This window comes from Aptenodytes forsteri, unplaced genomic scaffold (assembly GCF_000699145.1).
Source record: "Aptenodytes forsteri isolate BGI_AS27 unplaced genomic scaffold, ASM69914v1 Scaffold112, whole genome shotgun sequence".
Classification (NCBI taxonomy): Eukaryota; Metazoa; Chordata; class Aves; order Sphenisciformes; family Spheniscidae; genus Aptenodytes; species Aptenodytes forsteri.
In genome coordinates this window covers 823696-846776 of record NW_008794883.1, presented here as the reverse complement: position 1 = coordinate 846776, position 23081 = coordinate 823696, and the positions used below count along the sequence as shown (strand labels likewise).

The following is a 23081-nucleotide window of genomic DNA, read 5'->3' as shown; positions in this document are numbered from 1 at the left end:
ACCCAGGTGCAGGACCTTGCACTTGGCCTTGTTGAACTTCATGAGGTTCACACAGGCCCATCTCTCAAGCCTGTTAAGGTCCCTCTGGATAGCATCCCTTCCCTCCAGCATGTCAACTGCACCACTCAGCTTGGTGTCGTCAGCAAACTTGCTGAGGGTGCACTTGATCCCACTGTCCCTGTTGCCGACAAAGATGCTAAACAGCGCCGGTCCCAACACTGACCCCTGAGGAACGCCACTCATCACTGGTGTCCACTTGGACATCGAGCTGTTGGCTGCAACTCTTTGAGTGCGACCATCCAGCCAATTCCTTATCCACTGAGTGTTCCATCCGTCAAATCCACGTCTCTCCAATTTAGAGACAAGGATGTCGTGTGGGACAGTGTCAAATGCTTTGCACAAGTCCAGGTAGATGATGTCCAGCTGCAATGTGTTTTCCTTAAACTATAAAGAAGGAACTACTTTCTCCCAAAACAGGGAAATTAGACTGACTCTAAAAAAAAAAAAAGAAATTTTTAGTATGTATACCTGTTTTGTATCTGATTGCTCATTTCTGATGGTGATGAAGTGCCTTTGTACCGTTCACTATTTCTGTGCTTTTTCTGTAACTAGTTGTATGGGGCCTAGCTAGGATAGAGTTAATTTTTTTCATAGCAGCTTACATGGCGCTGTGTTTCAGATTTTTGACCAAATCAGTACTGATAACACACCAATGTTCTAGCTTTTGCTGAATAGTTGTTTGCACAGCATCAAAGCCTTCTGTTTCTCGCTCTGCCCCCCCCCAGTGAATAGGTTGGAGGTGTGCAGTAGGCTGGGAGGGGATACAATCAGGCAAATGACCCAAACTAATCAAAGAGATATTCCATACCATATAACATCATGCTCAGCAATAAAAGGGAAAAGAGGGAGTTTTGGAGGGCCTAGCCATCTTTTGCTTGGGAACTGGCTGGGCATCGGTCTACCCATGGAAGGTGGTGAGTGGTTGCCTTTGTGTCACTTGTTTTGTTTTCTTTACTACTCTTCCAGTCATCCTTCACCTACTAAACAATTTTTTGTTGTTGTTGTTCATTTTATGTTGACCTCCAAGTTTTCTTGGTTTTATTCTTCCTTTCCCTCTTCCCCCATCCCACTGGGGGTGGGGGACTGTGTGATGCTTATCTGCCCACCAGGGTTAACCCACAACACTAGTATTGTAGCAACTAGTCTTTAATGTGTAGTATTGCTTGTGGTCCCACTGGGGTTGTTAAATGCATTTTACCATCCATAGCCAATAATGCTTTAAACTAATGATTTTTGATGGCTTATCAGCTCAGTGTTGCTCAACACCTTGGTCATAGGTCCATGTATTTTTTACAGCAGTGTGAGGTTAAACTCTGTTCTGCAGTTGACTTTTTTCCCCCCTCTCCTCTTCTTCTGATGACCTTGGTTATACCAGTGGATCTGTGTTTGGGGTCATGCTGTAACTAGATCTCTGGAATGGTCTAGGTTAAGAAAACAACTGGGTCATATCAGACTGGTGTCAGAATTTCGCTCATGCTATTTCCTGGCAGTTAAAATTTGAAGAAAATTTTACCTTGCAGACTGGCAAAAGTAAACCCCAGCCCTGTGTTCTACAGGAGTCAAAGGCATAAAGCTGAAACCAATGTTTCAGCTGATAAGGTTGCATGAGGAATAGTAGAAAAACACACTATGTTGTAGTTAAACTAACTCTTACTGTTTTGATCCATCCCTCAGGCTGTGCTTAATCTTAATCTGAGGATTAACAACTAAAGAAGTTGTTGGGAGTGAGCAAACTCTTAAATCTGGGAATAGCTTTCCCAGAAGGGATCTGTGATGCCATTGGAAGTATTATTTGCTTTAGTGAGTGGAGAGCAAGAGGGATTGAATTATCCTAAAATTAAAATGTCTGAATGATCTACTTTAAATCTCTGATAAATTCGGTAGAGTACTGAACAATTTAAGCATGGATTTTGTGCAATGGAAGACAATTTTGAAAGTCTTAGTCATATTACTAATTGGAACTGCATGTATACACAGTACAAACAAATTTTCAAGTATATTTAATGACAGAAATTTTCTTTGCTCAAAGGACAATTTAAACACAAATTTAAATTGTGGAACTGTATTTCTTAACTTTCCTATGTATAAATTCTTTTTTAAAGGTATAAAGATTGTTGTACAGCCAGACTCTCAAGCAGTGCTCTCTGGTCAGGTCGTCAAGCTGTGTTGTTGGGCAACAGGACACCCATTTGTGCATTACCAGTGGTTCAAACAGGAAAAAGAGGTAATAGTTGATACAGAATATAGGTTAAGTGGACAAAATAATAGGTAATGATTTTGGATGATACTTTTTTTTTTTTAAAGACTGTTACTCTTATTTACAAGGAGAGAAGATTGTTATATATACTAATAAAAATAGAATTTTAACAAATGCTGCATAATGACCCTATCAATGTGCTAAAGCAATAAGGTGGTCCCTTATATTCAGACCACTGATTAGCCTTGGAGGCTAATCCTGGAATGTGACAGTAAAGAAACTGTAAGTTTAGTTGTCTCTCAGCTTACCAAGAAGTTTAACACAGGCTACTGAGAAACTGCCGCACTGGAACAAATGCCAATCACTGTTGGTCTTGGACAGATGGAAACTGGTTTCCTAAGAATGAACAGTTGAAGGCATGAACTTGGTGGTGCCACAGACTTCTTCAATACAATACTGGAATGCATGTGAGCTGGTGTCTCTGGAATTTGAATGGCAGCACTTAATGCCCATATTTTTGATCCTGGTTATCTTTCTACAAGATGAATGCACGTTTTTTCTTAATGTTATTTTATTGTAAGTACTAACTTTAAAAATGGAGTAAGTTTATGGTATTTTAAATTGCTGTTAGGAAATTTTTAACTCATTTTCTACACCTTTCTAAAAGTTTATCTAGATCATCCAAAATATGGCTTAAAAAATATGATTGCAGTCATTTCCTGCTCATTACAGTTAAAATATAGATGTAGTAAAAAATTATTTTTCTGTGAAAGAATTTTTCAGTTTCCTGGTCATAGCTGAATATATCTTAAGACTAGAGCTGAGTGTAACACATATGCTGGTTGGAGTAGTGCTTAAGGAATTATTCAGAGTTATTTGTGGAGAAAGGTAAAAATTATTAATTGCAGGAAGAGCTTTTCAACAGGCTTAAAAGCTCAGAATTGTCTTAAATAGAGGCATATGAATTATTCTTGGAAGAAAGCCTGTCTCTGAGCTACTAAACATATAGACCAAGACTTTCTCATCCAAAAGTTTCAAGTAAATGAAGGAGTTGAGGCTGGTGTTATGGACATGGAAATAAATATTCTAATATTAGATCCTGGCATAGATTAAATCAATGTAAATTTAAATGTTTCTTGGTTCACCTGTAATTCAGGTTCCCCATGGTAATTCTCCAGAGCTGGTTTTGAATCCAGTGAATGTAAACGATTCTGGATTTTACATCTGTCGAGTGAACAGTGAATCTTCCTTTGTGTTCAGTCGGTGGGCACGACTTGAAGTTTGTGATCTCCAGGGTACATCTCACGGTGAGTGGCAAAAACATTGTCTTCGGAAAGTGTGTCTTCCCACTTGTTAGAGGAACTTGGGTCCCCATTGCTGTCTTGCAGAGATGTGAAAGAGGGCTGATTAAAAATGCGGTATCCAATTATTGGGTTCTTGTGCTGGTCACAAAAGCAGAAGAGAAATAAAGTTCCACAGTGGGGGATAAGAAATAGATAGATGGAAAACATACACAGTCTCAGATCCTTTTAATTCTTAGAGGATTCCTGGACCAGAAAAGCAATTCTTTAACTCTCTTGTTGTTTACCTGTTTACCTCTTGTAACTCGCTAGCAACTGGACACACAGAGTCTATTCTGAATGTCTGCCCCATGGGCTCTGGCCTAATAGTCAGGATTGTCTGTTTCCTCTTCATCTGTGTGCTGCCAGTCTGAGAAGAAAGGTATTTGGATAAAGGAGAATCTAATGAGGTTCTCTGCCATCCTAGAAAGAAGTCCTACCTTACCTAGAAGGTCAGAACAGTAAACTACAGAAGAGCGCGTGCATGCTGGAAGCCTGGACACTTTATAAAACCTAGATACTGTGGAATGGAAAGAGTGTTAACTGCACTCTGAGGAAACAGGACTGAGGTCTGGAATAAGGTTTGGCAGGTAGCGAAGTGATATATCTTCCTTCCAGTCACTTTTTCAGATCATAATAGGCTATCACAATCTTAGACGTGTACCAACCAGGAAAGATAAATTGGTCAAAGCCCAGCACATTCTTTCTTTGCCAGAACACCTGGGGAAAAGAGAGAGAGGCTGGGGCTCCGTGGATATGTCTGTTGCAGAATATATGTTTGCTAATGCAGTCTTTTCAACTTCATATAACCAACCCAGATAATAGTGAAGACATGCCAACAATTTGCTGAAATAAACCTATTAGAGGAAGAAACACATGAGTTAAACTGAGTCTTTTTGGTGTGAATTGCATCTTCATGGGTTTTATAAATGGTAAGCTAACAGTCAAATGTGTGTTACCTGCATAATAAAAGCCATAGTAATTCAACTGTACCAGTGTAAGTCTGTATGAATTTATGGCACTGGCTTGAAGATACCTCTGCTTTAGTGATGGGTTAATCTCCATCTGCAGCATACATGATGAAAGTATGGAAGTGGAAGAAGCGTGAGGAGAATGGAATAATAGCAGAAAGCAAATAAGATTAAATAGCTGTCTACTCAACAGTATCCAGCTAGTACTGGAATTTGTTCTAGAAGGTAAAGAAAATCTTGGAAATTTACTTCTTGGATCAAGTATATTAATACTGTGCATTTATTTCCAGTTTCTGAGGTTGCTGGAGTGGCATCTTTCTGTTTTCTGGTGTGCATAAGGATTTTGTGGATCAAGTATATTAATACTGTTTTCCAGTTTCCAGTTTCTGAGGTTGCTGGAGTGGCATTTTTCTGTTGTGCATAAGGATTTTGGTTTGGTTTTTGGTGTTTTGTTTTGGTGGGTTTTTTTTTTTTTTACAAAATATCAGGTTGAATTAAAAACTTTGACTATTTGGTTTGGTTTTTGGTTTTTTTTTTTGGTGGTTTTTTTTTTTTTTTTACAGAATAGTCAGTTGCATTAAATAGGCATTGACTCATGCACTAAATCTACCCTTTATAAACTTTCTAATTAAAAAGTTTGCACTTGCTTGCTATTGGCCTAAAGATGAGCGAGATAGAAATCAACTGCACTGTCTTCAGACTGTGAAGAGTACTTATTTTGTCTTATGTCACGAGTCAAAGGTGTTTTCCACTTGCATCCCACATATAAAAATTATTCATATCAGGAAAAGAGAATAGAGAGAACCGATCTTCCAGTAAAAGATCAAAAGCTATTGCAATGTCATTTGAGGTGACCTTTTTACATCTTAATCTCAAACATATTCTCGATCCCTTATCTAAGCGATGATTTCTTCTGCTTTTCCTTTGCTCCTACTTCAGGTTCTATTGAGTTAGAAACCTGCAGTTTTAGATCTTGCTGATTACACCAGGAAGCTGAGATGAATAAGCTTGTAATGACTACGTGGAAAAAAAGTCTGAGAAAAACATCAGTATATTGTTTCACACTTGTGGTGAAAGTTTTGGTGACTAAAGGGCAGCAGGTATCCACAGACTAGTGCCTTGCTTTGTGTTCCATGACTCTTGGTCAACCAGGAACCACAGTGGAAGTGAATTTTAGCGTGTTTAGGTCTTGGTGATGGGTAAAAGGATAAGGGGCAAGATGGATTGCTTCTTCCTATAACCTTCCCTCTTAGGGTGCTTAGAAGGAGACCTAAAAGGGGTATGTAGTACCTGCACTGAATGAGTGCTATCTCCTGTAACATTTGGCCTGGGATTACTGGTGTTTCAGTTGAACTAGATGACAATGACATTTGTGCAAATGTTGACTAGGTACGAAATCTTCTATTTCAGTTGTTGACTGTCTTTTTTTTTTTTCCTTTTCCTGCTCCCTTGGTTGCTTTCTTTTTTTCAGATTTTTTTCTTCCTCCTCTCTTTTCATTGCTTTTTATTTGATGAGAGCTCGACCATTCTGTAAAATGCTGTCTTTCATAGCTGTCTTGTGAGCTTGTGATCGGTGAGGCAGCCAGACACAATTCCGAAAGATACTGCTACAGGCTTGTTAGTGTATTTTGCAAGGGATACAACAACAGGCTGTACCAAGGACAGCCTGTAAATGAGATGGCAGGTAAAGGCGTCACACCGGAGACAGAAACCACGTTATCTTTCAATCTCATGTTCTCTTTCACTATCTGTAACTTTTGTGTTCCTTGTCTTAAAGACTAATGCTTTTAATTTGACTACAACAGCAGTTCCTTTCCATCTTATCTTACTTCTGTCTTTCTGCCTAAGTAAGAAAAAAAAAAACAAAAAACCACAACACCGTTATAGAAGTTGATAGAGAACATGGTAAGCCAGGGTCTCTATTTGAAATGCCGTACAGCAGTGGTCATAGAACAGAATATTTGCTCAGGCATCTGTCAGTCTTTTTACCAGTATCAAGTCTGCATTAGGAAATACAGCATTCTTTTAAAAACGCTAGTCAACATTGATCATAAATATGAAACATCTGTTTGTAAAATCTTTGAAATACAAATTTTAATGTGCCAAGAGGCTCAGACTCTAGTAGAAGAGAGACACCCTTATCACTGTCTCCCTTTATTTTACTATGCAAAGGAAAATGTCATCACCCCCTAATTGTCAGTCATGAATAGTTCTGATGACAAAACATGTGTCTACATATGTAGTCTAAAAGTAAAGATGAGTGACCTTGCAGCTGAGATAAAAGATCACTGGTGTGACCTTTACAAGTAGGTCCTGGCTTCCTGTAGTGTGTGTCAGTTAATCAAACCGTTCAGTACGCAGAGATCAGAAACCTTGTCAGTGGAACACTCTTGTGTGTGTAGTGGATGTTTCAAAAATGAATTTCAACACTTTGTTTCAATAAATTTTATCATATATAGAAACTTACATTACATCAGCTGGACAAGTCTTTAATGCATTTAGGGTTTCCTGAATAGGTTTCTTTCCCAAAGACATTTCTATAATGGGACATGTCAGTGGCTGATGTTTGTTAAGTGTTTTTAGCTTTGGGCTTTTTTAGTATATTTACCATAAGGTTTGATGCTCAGTTTAGAATGGGAAGAAGATGGATATGCTAAAACTAACTGATTTTAAGTTTTAAATTTCTATTCCTGTGTCTACACTTGCACACAAGTTGGATCCTCAGTCCATCCTTCAGTAGCCACTCTTTGTACTTGTGCCTTTCTCTGGAACCTTTGTAATCCTACAGGCAGGAATAAATAACGCAAAGAGGGCTTTGCACTTTTTCTACTTCTGGGGTATATTTAATGTGCATTCCTTTTTACTTTTCAACTGAAGAACTGGAAAGCTGTTGCTACTCATTTTTAGCATACTCTTAAAGGACAAGTAACTTAATTTCATTGCTATTAAAACAGTCTGTTGTAGTTACAGAAAGATGTGGCCGTATGTCATCAATTCTTGTTAGTCTATATGCGGTTAGATTGTCTCACCCTTTCTTTTCTTTTTTCTTCCTTTTATTTTTTTTAAGGGAGCTTAATTGGTTTGCCTGAAAGCAAGTTGCGCATTTGTATTCAGCCTCAGTCACAAAACCTGACAGTGGGGGATGCTTTGGTATTAGAATGTGGAGCTGTTGGAAACCCAATTCCTCATTACCAGTGGTTCAGAAATGGATTTCCCTTGGCAAATGGGAGCAAAAATGTCTACATGGTAAGTTACTGCAAAGTGCCAGCCTTGGGGGACTAATGTGTAACCACTTTTAACTTACCACATAAAGCTTCCTTGAAGAAAATAACTTCTTCATAGCCTTGATAATTTATTATGGAAGCGCTCGCTATAAGTTGTTCTCCTGTTCTGTTACTTGCCCATACTGTTCTGAGGCTCTCGGGTGCCTAATTTTAATCCTGAACATGTTTCAGGTGGTAGTCATGGGATGTAAGGCTTAGTGTATTTTGGATTAGTGTGACATATTGACATAACAAAGACTAAGTATTAGTAAAAGTGAAAGCTTCTCTTTCTATCTTGCACTGCAAAGCACTGTGATTTGTACGAGCTGTTGCATTCAGTGCTTAATGCATCTCAAGCCTCTGAGGTGGATTTACATTCTTTCTTCAGTTCTTGAAAGCATTTCTAGAACACACATGCTGTCCAGCTTACTGAAGAATGAGTGTATCGGCAGCTTTTGGATTTGTTTAGGCTTTGCTTTTAGTTTTTACTCTTTCTTGCATGTGGGCTTAAATTAAACTGATACAGGTATTCTTTTGGGGTCTGGCGGGATGACTGTGATGATGGTTGCATAGGTAACTTATGTGGATGTGGAACATCAAGGGACATACTGGTGTCACGTATTCAATGACCGGGAAGATCAAGACAGCAAGAAGATAGAAGTCATTATAGGTAAGGAGTTTTTCTGTTTGTTGTAGGTCAGCTGATTTATCAATTTCTTCCCTATCATTAGAATTTATTTATTAGAATTTATTTTATTATTCAGCCAAGCACATGCCTTCTGTATTTTTAGTTTATCCGTTTGTTAAAATAGCTGTGTTTGCTTGCAGCAAATGGAATTTTAGAGCTTTATCAGTTACAAAGTGCTTTGGGTTTTTATGGTAACACGCATAGAAATGCTACCACTTTTTTGGCATTGCTAGCACATACATGGCTTGTCAGCAGATTGCAAGCTGATTTCTTTCTGGTTTTTGACAACTAAAAAACAGTTTAACTCTTGTTTGTGATATGAACTGTTTTTCACTGAGTCCTTCAGCAATCAGGACAGGTGAGATTATTCATAGTAAGCAGAATAAGTGAATATAATACGGTTTAGTGTGTGTGCATGTATTTGCAGTAAACTAAAGAGGAGAAGATCTGTTTGTATAGCTTCCAGATCTATCTGGGAATACTATTGCATAATTCATATGAAAAGTTCTTTCCTATCCTAAGAAATATTCTAGTTTAGTTGTCCTGAGTTTTAGTAATAATTACTATACGGTGTTGTGGTCAGTGCTGATTTACACTGCTATAAAATGAGCCAGATTGCAGAGAAGCTTGGAAGTGACCTTTGTCTTCCACTTTGTGTGTGCTAACTCTCATAACTGAGAGCAATTGTCTTCCAATTCTTGCCCCCCCCAAACACAAGGAAGGAAATCTATGGCAGTGGAGTGCACAGAAGGTAAAGTAAATCTTTAGTTGTGAATCACTTTTTTTAAAATTGATGACGGATTGTTGAGTGTGTTGCTGAAAAGCATGTGTGGGTTAAGAGTTTCAGTCTACTTTAAAACACTGCTGTGTGATGCAACGTTCCTTCTGCATGTGCTTTTCTCTTTGCCTTGATACCATGATCTAGAGCACACAGGAGAAAAACCAAGCTAATTTCTTCTTCTGTAGTATTCAAAGTCGTTTGATTTTTTTGCACTGTTTTTGTGTCCTGTGCTTACAGTTTCTAGTGAAATGTAAAGATCTTGAGATTTCTTTGGCTGGGCTCAGAAGGCAACATCCTTGCAAGAAAAGCTGAAGATGTTTGTTTAGGAACCTGGGTGACCTTAGAGAGCTGGATAGAGCTAGTTCCACTGTCAGCTCTGTGTCTGCAAGAGGTGTTTCCAGGAACCTTATTAGGATGATTTCTGTTCTCCTTTGCATTGCTGTAATGGGGACGAAGTAGTGTATTGTGGCCTTTAATATTGATACCATCCCTTGATTACTGAGCATCTCAAAGTCTAATATTTACATCATAGGGGATCATATATAAAGATGTAAGGCTGCTTACAGCAGCCCCCCCCCCCGAGCTTACCTACCAACAATGAAAAAAAAAATGCATTTGCAAAGTACAATAAATGGCTCTCTACCCTGTTTTTTTATAGAATTTTCTTGGAATTAAACTGCTGTGCAGCATTTCTTGTTCAAAGTTTAACCAGAGCTGATGTTCCCCTTTAGCCCTTTTGTTAAAGGTTTAACATTGTGAGGGGATTGTTGTACTGTCGCTCACTGGAACATACAAGTGACACACATTTCTGTGTCAGCCACTTCCATGGCATAGCTTCTGACACCGATCATCTCTTTGAGCCTTCACATCCTTTCTGGCTTGGAGGTGTCTGCATTACCTTTTGGAGTGCTATGCAGAAGCCTCCTAGTTACCTGTAATTCAACTACCCTTTGAAGCAGAAGATAACCACTGTATTATCTGTGGGGGTCTACACCCAAACTACAGTTTGCTTGGATGCCACATCATTCTGCTACTAAGCTACATTAACACTGACAGTAGTATCACCTCAGGTCACTACAGGTCTCCCACATGGATATATGAGCCTGCTTTTGTGGTTTAAGAGGTCTGCCTAGGGCTCCACTGCATGGAGCAGGCCTGCTCCAAGAGACCTCTGCTTCAGATAAATGATTTTTCTTTTCCATAGTTTCCAGTGTTCTCAGAATAATTAGGTGAAATCTGTGGTAGCTTAGAATGCTTGAAAATTGTATCTGAAGTCTTTTTGAATACACGTGGCTTTACAAAGTAAGATTTCTTGCTCAGGATGTTGCTTTTTCAGCAGTCCTTCAAACATCTATTTTTCAAATGGGTGATTCTGACATCTTGCTCCTTATTCATTCAAGCTGCTTGCATGCCTGTCGGATTGAGGCATAGTATGTGTTTCTCCCTTTGTTTCGAGATCTACTGTATTATAATGGTGTGTCTAGCATAGCTTAGTATATTGATGTAGGATTTTCTCTTTTCTGTGTGTGGAATAAACGTGAAAGGTTAGATTTACAGAAATGCAAAGCCAAAAGTATTTTAGAAAGGTCGTTTGTTTTCTAACGTTTGGCTTCTATTAATAATGGCATGACAATTACATTTTTCTTAATAAAAAATGTGGGTTTTGCTTCTTGTTTAAACTATGATTTTATTGGTGTATTTCTTCACAGAAGATCTAAGTGATCTTCAAAAACCAGGTAAGTGGTAAGTTTTGAAAAATTTTAATTTTGCATCTTCATTTTATGTTACAAATCACTGAAGCCTAGCTGGGTTACAGTATATAGTTTACATTATTTGGATGTATTTATAACTGGGGATTTAATAGGGGCAGATACCATGTTAAGAGCAGCACAGCTTTCTGGTTCCAATAAATTAACTTGAAGAATATAGTGAATCATAGGGTTGCTATTATCTCTGTAAAATCACACAAAGCTACTCTTTTATACTGCATGTATACTTATACAAATACAAAGGAATTATCGTTTGCTTTCTTGTCTGTGGCTTCTTTGGACTCTTAAGTTTTAGTATGCTACTGCTTTTTCAGACTATTAAGGTGAAAAAGATGTAGGGTGTCTGGCTGTCACCCATGATATGTTGAACTGGTATATTTCTTGAATTCATGTTGGAGTGAGCTAATGTGATTTGAAGCCTATTTGATGTTTATTATAGAAACGTAGATCTGGAATAGTACTCCATAAGGGATTATCCCTGATACAGTGTTCCCAAAAATCTCAAATCACAAAGGTCATATAATTTCCTGGGTTAGACATCAAAGATATGTTTGCTTTTGCCAAGACTTAGTTTTAGTCACTGAAGTGGTAGTGTCATGATACATAACATGTTATCCAAAGTGTACCACTTTGGCACATCGCTTACATGTTCCTCTTGGCAGAGCATTGGCTCTACCATCCCTCTGTGAAGTACAAAATAAACGCATTTTCACATACAGATGGTGATCCCTGCTAAGCATCCCCCATCTTGCATGTCTGCATTTCATTTGGAGAGGATTAACTGTTTTGGGTGTTACTGAAAATGCTGATGTGCAGTTTGAGATTCAGAATTATACTGTAAGCATTTATTATTTCTTAATTTATAGAACTAGCTATTCATAGCCTATTAGGCTATGTTTGCTGGAAGAGGGTGAAGGAGATCAGGTAAACAACACAACACCCCAAACCCCCACCAAAACAAAAAAAAAGAGTACTTTTTTTGTCTTAAACTAGTAACTTATTAGGCAAAGCAGTACCAATAGACTATGGCTGTATGGAACATGCAGTTCATTTTCTGACATTGGCAACTATGACTGTAGTTACTGACAATCTGCTGATTTAATCTATTTTAAGCAGACCTACAAGAACAATCGAGTCACAGACCTGTTGGTAAGTAGTTTTTAGCTGTAATGAACGTACGTATTTCATATCTAGGAAATAGATTTTGCTGCTTCTGAATATTGCTTCTTCTGCCACTGCTAATGAAATAACTGTAGTGCCTGTAAATAGCTGCAGGAAGGGAGACTGCTGTATATTTTTATAGTCCTTTATAACATTTGCATGCCCTTTCAGTAGTAGACTGCTGTGAGGGCACCAATATTTTTAGTGACTCAGTGGAGCGTCCTCAACTTCTCATCTGTTTCAGTTTAGTGTTTCAAGTTCCTCTGGCCACGACCTTAGCCAGTGTGTTACTCCATTACTTTGAATACTTCAACAGTTGGAGGTAGTGGTAGCAGGATGATATGATAAAAAGGATTGGTAGTCTGTCTGCTAAGGGTATGCTGTCCCTGCAAGCTCAGCTCTTCTGATGCACAGTGTGTGGATGCTTTGATCCTGAGCTGAAGCTTATAAAGATAGATGGATAGCATATGTGTGTTATGAAGAATAGTTGCTGGGGTTTTTTAATCGCATTCTTAAATTTGCATGGTAGACTTGACTGTGGCCAGGCATGTTGTCGTCGGTGCTAAACCAGGTGGAAAGGCTGCTGGCCTTTGTCAAAATTTTACCGCTCTTTCAGGCTCATCAGCGTGAGAGGGAATGTAAGTGCTCCCCAGTCCTGGTTCATCTTTTCTAAATTAGTTAGAAAGCTTGTACTTTTAAAAGTGTTTTTCAATGACAGTATGCCACTGTCACTCAGTCTCTGCTGTTTGAAATAGTTTACACTGTTCAAGACCTTGGAGGTTTTCCAGCTGCAAAAATGTTGAAAACATCTTGTTTGAAGGAGGTGAAATGTTAGACATTGAGGCTACGGACAGAGATTCTCTTCTGGATCTAGCTGTGCAGGGGTACTGACTCTGAAGCAGGTTTGGGGCATTCACGTGATCTTATTTGCCACCAGAGCTGTGGGACAATAATCCCTATTGGAGAGGAGAAGTAACAAACCAGGGAGGAAATGCCTTGCTTTGAATAAGTGCCTTTCTTGAACTTAGCGTGCAATTTTTGGATAAAAATCAGGCTAGTGGTCTCTAAAGCATTTCTGTCAATGTGACTTTTTTCCCCTTTCATTGCTGCTTTGTTTACTTATTAAAGAATTACTTCTGACTTTATTAAAATCAAAGTGAATGTATCTCAAACTATGAGAAAATCAGTAGACTTCCCTCTGAGTTTTGTAAATTTCTCATATCTCTGGATAATTGTTTTTAATTAGAGCAACAGTAAAAAGAAACATTAACAAACAGAAAAAAGACTTTTTTACTTCCGACCTTTAGTTTCCACCTAAATGTACCGTGTTTTAGAGAGATGGGACATGGGAGATGGAGATGTGAAAGTGGTCTTTTGTGTGTGGTGGTTTCTTGTTTGTTTTTTAAGAAGCATAAGAAAATTTGAGTTTTTTGAGAAAACATACTGGCCATAGCTTTGGCAACTTGCCATAAGAATTTTCATGTTTATTAAATTTCTTCTTGCATGAGGGAATTTCAGTAATAGTCTGTGCTTTCAGAAAAATGAAAGAAATGGGAGATAGCCTTAGTGACTCACTTCTTGACAGATTATCCAGTCTGAGATGCCTCGCAGTTCAGATATGTTGACTGTCAGACCATGCTGAAATGTTTGGTTTTTGGATGAGAATAGAGTTGAGCTGTATTGTTGATGTACGATGACTTTTAAAATCATATAAAATATTGTGCCTGAAGTGAGATTGGATACTATTTTCACTTTAGAAAAAAATAAATTTAAAGGTATTGAACCCATGGAATATATAAATGTGCTGTGGTTTTGTTTTTCCTTTGTCTTTGCAGCAACAGACAAGGTAGCTCTGTTAATAGGAAATATGAGCTACTGGAATCACCCCCAACTCAAGGCTCCAATGGTAGATGTCTATGAATTGACCAATTTGCTAAGACAGCTGGATTTCAAAGTTGTTTCTTTGCTGGATCTTACTGAGTCTGAGATGCGAAATGCAGTGAATGAATTTTTACTTCTCCTGGACAAAGGAGTATATGGTAAGAACATGTGATACCCTTTCTGAAGTAAGTCAGTTTTGTGGTGTATCAAGTACACAAACATCTGGTATTTACCTCTGCCAGCTCACTATATGTGATAGCAAAACAAACTTCATGGTAAATAGCATGTATGTAGAATGGGAAAAGTTAAAAACACCCATCATCGTATTCTTTGACTTTGGTTAAAATGTTATTGTTTCTTTATTCTTTAGAACAGATAAAATGTTTGAACTTTTTTCTTTAACCACGCCTAAAACTGCAATGCACTTTTTTGTTTGATAGTACTGATGTGTTTGTCTGCTAAAAGCTGCTGCATCTGTATAGCATATTTGACAACATGCTCTGCAGAAGACGCACATTTGTACTAAGAAGTCATTAGTACTAGTTTATAGTAGTCTTTTAAGCAAGAGCAAGAATAGTCTGTTGTCACCTGTGTTAGTGTATTATGGAAATGAGCTAGTAGCAGAGTAGTTGAAAACTGTGTAACTGCAGTATACAAGACTACATGTAGTCTTGGGCAGCAGTCCTTGCTGCTTTTAGGAGACCTCTTAAACACCTTCTTTGTAAATGTCTATTCTGTTGTCCTCCTTCCTTCCCCGTGCCTGCAAGTTAATGATTTGGTTAGGGCTGGCCAATCCCTTGGCATATTTAGACTGCTGGGTTGCATTTCTTGGGGAGGTGGGGAACAGCCCTAAGTACAGCATGAAATATGTTCTGGGCTTGCTGGTGGGACCCTTCCATTCATCCCCTGTCTTTCTACTGGATGTCTGCAGAATGCTCTTTCCTTCTGGATTTCCGTCCTTCTGGCGGAAGGGGAAGGGAGGGGCTGCTCTGCTCTCCTAGTCCTCGCTCACCAGCTCTGCAAAGAACAGAGGGAGAGGGGTGCTTTTCTTTGCCTTTACAGTGAGTGGCACTCTGATACCAGGTGGGGGGGAGGGGGACAGGAGCGTGGCACATAGTAGCAAAGCATATCTCTCATGAAGATGTTACAAACTAAAATATGCAGTACAGAAATAAGAGAAAAACATTGTGCTTTAGAGTTAGGGCATAACACTCAACAGATTGGATGCAATCTTTTTTGCCCTCTTCTTTTTTGCCAAGTTTTCAGGTTGAGTAGAAATACTTATTTTGAATTGCTGGTTCCTTTCAGTTATTGTGATAATGGCCTGGCAAGCACAGGGTTTTTCATAATGTCCTTGACAGGGAGAGTTGTGCAAACCTGGATTTCTACTTCAAAAAGCAAATTGAAAAGAAGTTTGTTTATGTAAAATGAAAATGTAGTTCTCTTATGTCTATGCACTTTGAAGAAGTAAAATAAAACAGAAGAATTCATATTATCCTTTGCGGAATATACTTTGCATAAGGAAAGGCATTAACTGAGGAATTGGTGAGCTATGGACTTCAGGTTCTGACTTTCTGCAGTTGTCAGTAATAAAGGACTTTTCACTGAGTTGAATACTAAGATTCCTGTTTGGGCAGAACTCAGTGGAAGGTCTGTATATAGAGTATAAAATTTATTCTTTCTGTGTGTCTTTGCACATTAGATGGAAAGCTTAATAGTGGTTATGCTGCTTAAGCAGGCAGCAGCCCTCTTTTTTTTTTTTTTTTGCCCTTAAATTCTTGAGACTTAAAAATAACACCCCACAAAAATCCAAGGCACTCACATCTAAATTGCAGCATCACTTTAATGATTGTACTGCAGCATCTCATCAGTATTGGTATAAGTTATAGTAGGACAAATTAAGCTAAGTATGCATACTAAAAGATGTGTGTTTAACACGTTTCTCTCTTTTTATTATATTTTTTGTTATTTGAGTCACATATCCAATTATAAGATACCTGTAATAGAATATCAATAATAATTTTAAGCTCTCCTCCACATACTGCACAGGAGGTGCCTTCTGCTGGGCTAATGACTAACCAGTTGGGTCTGGTATGCATTGCTACTACTGATATGCATTGATTCTTAGATGATTACTCATATATTGGGATTCCTTGTCTTGCATAAACTTGATTTTGAGGGAAAAAGCACAAGACAGAACTGGTGGCGTGCTAGCTGGGGGAGGGCATGGTGGAATCGATGCACAGAGCACACACCTTCATGTCTTGCATGGAAAAGGCCTAGAATGACGTGGCCTGGAGTGCAAGAAAAATTCTTCTGTGGGCTTTGAGGAGTTTGCTGCTGACTGCCACTATTTTTGTCATTTTTCTAAAAGCTAAGATTGCATAAATGACTCCAGAAATTATTTAGAACAGAGACCAAAAAGTTCTGCCAGTTGTCCTATTTAAATTGCAGGATTCCTATAGTAATGCCCACCCAAGAAAACATTATTTGATTCTTTTTTGGAACACAAGGTCAGATTATTTCTTACTATGCCTTTTTTAATGGTGTGTTACCTGATGCTCTGTCTGTGCAGAACTGGCTGCTCTGATATTTGGGCATTTATGTCAGAGCCAAAACTTGCATGACATGAAGACTAATTATGACAGTAAAGTTTAGTAGACTTTCTGATAGCAGTTTTCTTCTTTTGTTCCCTGGGAAATAGATGTGCTTATACATTTGAGTGAGCTTTTAGATTCTTGCACCTTCTCAATTTTTTTTCTATAACTGTTGACATGAATTTAGAAAATAAAGTACTGAAAGGTTTTAATGAGTTTCTCACCAGCACTATATGAAAGCTCTTATAAGGCATATTTTTGCTGGAAAAATACAACTGCAAGTTGATATTTCTGAAAGGTAAGCAGAGCATTCTGTCAGTAGTGTTGGCAATAACTACTTCAATTTAAATGGTCCCTTTGTTCTTTCTGGATAGTGGCTGTTAATGGCTTAAAGCACATAAAAGATGCTGTCAATGCACAAATAGATAATGATTTATTGCATTTTTAGTGGGCATAGTTCCAAATAGAAGAGGCATAGTGGCTACGTCTGCTTAGTCCTTGTTAAACATATCCATGATGCCTAATATGACGTTATGTAATTCTTGTTTACTGCCAGGAAAGTGGCATTTCAGATACTGTTCCTTAAGAGCAGGAGTAGTAAACAAAGTGATGATGATTGTCTCCTCTAATGTCTTAATTTATGTTGTTCTAAATGTAGGGTGCAATTAATACTGTATTCCACAAAGGGTAAAAGCATAGACCCATATGTTTTAAAGGCTAAAAATAGTTAGGCTGCTTTCTTCTTAAAAAAAGAGAGCGTGAGAGAAAGCAAGAGAGAGAGGCAGATATCACTTAAATGCTGACGTCTACGAGGAACTTGAGCCTACTTAAAATTGTTGTGTCAAAGTGTCTAATGAGGCCCTCCAAACATGTTTACTCTACTTACTCTGGGTATGCAGAGATTTATTTCTGATCTTGAGCTCAACATATTAACTGTTGCAGGTACTCATCAAATAAGCATAGCCCAGTCATCTGCCAAGGATATAAAAGAAACGTAGTTGTTATTTCTGAAATACTTCTATTCATTGAGGAAATACTCTGATAAATAGTGCTTTACATTAGAGGCTTGTTTCCTTCAGTCAGTCCAATTACTTATCTAACATACACTCAGATGTATATAATCTCAAATATAACCTTGATTTAGGTCCAGATCCAAACTCTGTGGAAATCAAATGTAAGAATTTCCTTTTAACTTAGGACCTGACATGGAGTCATGCACTTGACGCTTAACTTCATCTTTAACTCTCTTGAAACTACCCACCCGGTCTCAGGTAACCATTGGAATCTTATAAATAGCCCAATAGTACCTTTATTTGTTTAGGTTTTTAATCATACACTTTAAATTCTGTGCCCTTTAGAAATCTAACTTTTAATTGAATAAAGCTGTTGCCATTTTCCAAGACACTGGCAGATCAATAACCATTAGGCTCTTTGTTTAAGTGAAGCCTTGCATCCTGGAGTTTACCTTGTATGCACTTGCTGGCTGCTTATCTTGACTATGCATGTTTCCCATAAAAAGAAATTGAGCACCGTTGATTGAGTGGAGCAGTTTGCAAGGTCTTGGCATAGTTGTTAATGACTTGAGAGCTTATAAGTAAAAGAGAACCGAAGGCTTAGTTTGAAGGGCTATAGTTATATCTTGGTATTCCTTTACAAAAAGTGCAGGGCTGTGTGAAAGAAGTATTTTCGTTTGTCGTAGCTATCTGTGATGAAAAGGTAAAAACATCTAGCATACCTACCTACACAAGCTGATTTAAATGTAGATCATTTTAGTATGTTACGATAAGGCTTATTTTGGTTTTTTTCTGAATATTCAAGTTTTGTAGTGACAAATTTCACAGCTATTTTTAGTAAGAATAATGACATAAGACGACCATATCTCCAGTTAGCATAAATTGTCATATCTGTTGACTTTTATTCAGCTGCAATACTATATACTAATTGAAGATCTGACACATAGCTTTGTATAGATAAATAAAAATTCTGTTTAGAAGATGGAACTTGCCATAGATAAGCAAAAACAACACTGGGAACAGACAATAGGAAAATGCCATTTAATCATACAAGCTTCTGGTAACTGCATTTTATGGCAGTGGAGGTTATTAATGCTCAGATCATCTAATCTTACTGCAAATTGATATGACTTTCATATTTGACATTTTTATTCTTATAAGTAAAATCTAAGCCCTAGGTTGCAGTTCCCTTTTTCAGGGTTAAGAAAAGCTGTTTTTAATTCCATGATATGTTTTCTTTATACAAAACTATTGCAAGTTTTATTGAAGATTTTAAATCTTAAAATATTGTAGACTGTTGTGTATTGACACGAGGGAGATGATTGTAGGATAATCTTTTGTAAACCAAACATGATCATAGCATAATCTTCCCTCCCAATGTAAAAATATTTCTTATCCCTCCCTATGAAAAAAGACAAAAACAAATGGAGAAACTGACTGTACGGAGGAAACAGCAAAACTAAAAACTTGTAAAATACTCTCATAGTGCAAGCAAGGTTTTCCTCTGATTTTTTTTGTAATTAAAGTACTTTTAAGAATTGCCGACGATTAATGGTAAGAAAAAAAAAAAAAAAAATTAAAGGAGAATAATTTTAAGGATGACAGCATCTCTCATTTAAAAAAAAAAAATCCATCCAAACTGTTGAGTAAAATCTGCACTGACTCACTGCTACTCAAAGCTTTGTAATTGCACATGTGGAGAAGATGTTTTACAGTTGACACATTTCCTTGTTCTTATCTGTGAGATATATCATACACAGATTCTTTCTGTTAGAGGTCATAACTCTACTTAAAGCATTTTAAGAGTATTTAACTTTGTGTTTGATGCAAATATCTAATTGATTCTATTGCATGAGTGTTTGGGGTTTTTTAAAATTTGTTGTGTCTGTGTATTGTGAAGTTGATGTTAACATGGTTCCCCCCTTCCACCTCCCCTTCCTTCCTGTACTAACAAAGGCATATCGATATAAAAACTGCTTGGAGTAGCTTGAGTGATCTTAATCTCCCACAGACACATAGGGTGGACATAGTGCATGCAGTTTTTGACCATGCTAAAATTGATAGAAATGTTCCAATGTACCCTTGAACTGTGTTTTCAGTCACATATATTTTGAACTCTCAGGTTTGTTATACTATGCTGGCCATGGCTACGAAAACTATGGGAACAGTTTCATGGTTCCTATTGATGCTCCAAATCCCTACCGATCTGCAAACTGTCTGTGTGTGCAGAACATCCTCAAACTAATGCAGGAAAAAGAGACGGGACTTAATGTATTCCTACTGGATATGTGTCGGAAAAGGTACATCTCATAATTCATGAATAGTGAGAACTGACATTAGATGTTTGAGGGATGTTTTTGCTTCACGGTAGAGGGAGAGGGTATAATGACTGTAGTTTTGGGAACCAACTGTGAAGTTCAGTTTATTCACTGTAGCAACAGATTAAAACTGAGCCTATTTTAAAAATGAACAAATAAAACTGAACAGTCACTTTGAGAAATAGCAAGGGATCTTGAGAGAGAAAGCTGGACTTCACACTGAGGAGGAATCTTTAGTCTAGGCTGAGAATTCACTGTACTTGTGAATTCACGTTCAGCTTGTGAATTCATGTTCAACTCGTGAAGTTCATAGTTCTGAGAATTCACAGCCTGCACCTGAATGCTTTTAAAGTCAACTGTGGAGTCATTCATAAACTTACTTTGCCTTTGGCCTTGGATGGAAATGTGAAGCTGGCGATTAGACTTTCTGTTTCCATGGGCAGATATTTGCCTCTTGATTTGAATGACATTTATTTCTTCTTTTTTTGTTGTTGTTTAAAAGTTATAAAGCGTCAGTCTTATTAGATAAAAGTGAAATTAGGCATCTTAAAAATGAAAAATGCCCTTTTTCCCTTGCATCATTAACCATCTTCATCATTACAGGGAGGAAGGAGAATCCATATGATCAAAGGCATGTTAATTTGACAGAAGGGCTCAAGTGAAGTGCTTATTTTAGAACTATTCAGAGGCATGGATTTCATGGACTGCTTTTATGCTAGGGATGTTGTATCTTTATTTAGAGCTTAAAAATCAACTGGTTTATCAGATTTTTCTAAACAAAGTACTATTTTTCTTTGCATGTTAAGAGACTACTATGCCCGATTAAACTTGCACTTGAAATCAGCTCTTCAGTCAGCACTTCTGCAAATTGGTATCTAAGGAATGTTTCATAATAGAAAATTGCTAGTGCTTTAGTGTTAGTAGAGCCTCTAAACTTCACTGCTAATGTAACGCCAGTGACCAATTCAGCTTCACAATCTGCTGTCCAAATAGAAAATACTGCTGCATAAGCATCATGTTAACTATGCAGACACCATGTTTTGAAAATAAATAAATAAAATAAAAAAAATCATATAGTTTTTGTTATAACCTAAAATGGCTAGTTATCAGAAATCATTTTTTAAGATATTGTAGCCAAACTCTATATTGGTTAATATAGCATGCCCTCATTTGGGTAATGCGTGATATCTGATTGTGTCTTTACATTGTCTTCGTGAAGAGCGTTGATGATGCTGATTTTTATCTTTTAGCAGTCAGGATTCATTCCAGAATTGTAGGAGAGAAAAAAATTAATGTTTCTGAACTATGCTGTTTCGGTATTTTGAACAACTGTAGAGTTTGTTACCATTACTAGTTCTCAAATTATTATTTTACTTTTTTGTGTTTCCATTTATTGCAGGAATGAATATGATGACACAATTCTTATTTTAGATGCTCTGAAGGTTACGGCTAACATTGTTTTTGGATATGCAACGTAAGGAAATTTTTCTTCTGCTATGCCATAGAGGTTTTGAAGCCAGAAGTGACCACTGAGATTGTATAGCTGATCTTCTACAGAAAAATACCAACTGTGGTGTTAAAGGAACAGTAATTTATATCCATATCTGTGTCCTCATACTATCTTTTTTACTTCATTCTTTGAATCATTCCACAGTCAACTGACTGTGGAAATGCATATGTAATGATTCCCCGTATTTAACGTTCCAATTCAGATATAGGGTAATGCCAGTGAGAGAACTGCATTCAGCAAACCAGAAACCGCTGGACGGTGTTCCTGATCTTTTTCTGATGGTCACTTGTAGGAGTGCTCTACTCATCTAAGTATTATTTATTAGAGATGAAAAAAACGCAGAGAAGAAAAAAGCAAATTTTACCCTCAGACCCATAATGTTCTGTTTCTTTGTGCTGATGGGGAAGGGAGAGTTATGTCCTGTGTGTTCCTAATGGTACTTGCTGCACTGTGAGCTTGTACAGAAGGTCAAGTACTGCGGAGCAGTTGATGAACTATAACCTACGTGCTGTACCCTCTTCGGTCATGTGTCTCCTCTGTTAATGCAAGCTAAATTTCTAGAAAAAAAAAGTGTTAGAAATAGAAATTAATGAATTATTGGGGGAGTAGCATATGGATTGGCCCCTGTGTTTCTTATTCTAGGTGTAAAGAATAAAGTTTCAATTGCAGTTGAAACTATTTGAAGAGGTTACTTAAGCAGAAAGCTAAATAACCTCTCTCTGTCAGTTTTCAAGTCAAGTGCACAAGCTGTTGAATAGAAGTAGTCAAGAGCTTTAATGAAGTCTTCTATGAGAAATTTAAGCTCCTCATATAAACAGTTTTACATCAGCTCTGGTCTGTGGCTTGATTGTAAGTGAAATCTTCCCAGAATGAGTTGCTTGCAAATGAACATGAAGGGCAGGTTGGCCTTAGACACAACCTGGTTTTCAAATTGTAGGGTTTCTTTCCCCCATTCCCAAAATAACTTTACTCTTGTCCTCATGTTGATCTTAATCATGCAGATGTTTCAGTGTGTTTTTCCTTTTCTGATATTGATGATCTCATAGGTGCCAAGGAGCAGAAGCTTTTGAAATTCAGCAGTCAGGGTTGGCCAATGGAATCTTCATGAAGTTCTTGAAGGACCGTTTGTTAGAAGACAAGAAGATTACTGTACTGCTTGATGAGGTTGCAGAAGGTAAACTCCAGCTTACGGCACTAACAGTCTTCTCAGCCTGCATTACTAAAAACTTCTTTGCTTACATGTCATTTTTCTCATGGTGAATGTGTTACACTACTTCAAGCTCTTGTTGCATTTTGTTAAAATAGCAGCTTTTATCAAGAAGCAGGTGCTACTAGGCACCATGATATTATAAAGGGATTTGAGCTGCTTTAATAGTTATCAATTTTATACTCTCCTTTTTAATGAACCTTATTTGTTCTGAGTGTCTTTCTGCATGCAACTTTGAATTGTCCATTGTTGTGGTTTAACCTCAGTCAGCAACTGAGTATCACGCAGCTGCTCGCTCAGTGTCCCGTCCGTCCGTCCGTTCCCC

At 37.7% G+C, this 23081-nt stretch overlaps 1 protein-coding gene across 1 annotated transcript in view; it reads left to right on the top strand.

Annotated features, from left to right (window-relative positions):
* The window catches only part of MALT1 (MALT1 paracaspase), a 42159-nt gene that overhangs the window by 8137 nt on the left and 10941 nt on the right, over nt 1-23081 (top strand). The window contains exons 3-13 of the mRNA XM_019470866.1: nt 2163-2284; nt 3414-3564; nt 7636-7814; nt 8405-8501; nt 9238-9270; nt 11010-11036; nt 12183-12218; nt 14066-14269; nt 19844-20021; nt 21439-21513; nt 22596-22723. Coding sequence (XP_019326411.1) covers nt 2163-2284; nt 3414-3564; nt 7636-7814; nt 8405-8501; nt 9238-9270; nt 11010-11036; nt 12183-12218; nt 14066-14269; nt 19844-20021; nt 21439-21513; nt 22596-22723 — 1230 coding nt within the window. The remainder of the gene's footprint in view (nt 1-2162; nt 2285-3413; nt 3565-7635; nt 7815-8404; nt 8502-9237; nt 9271-11009; nt 11037-12182; nt 12219-14065; nt 14270-19843; nt 20022-21438; nt 21514-22595; nt 22724-23081) is intronic.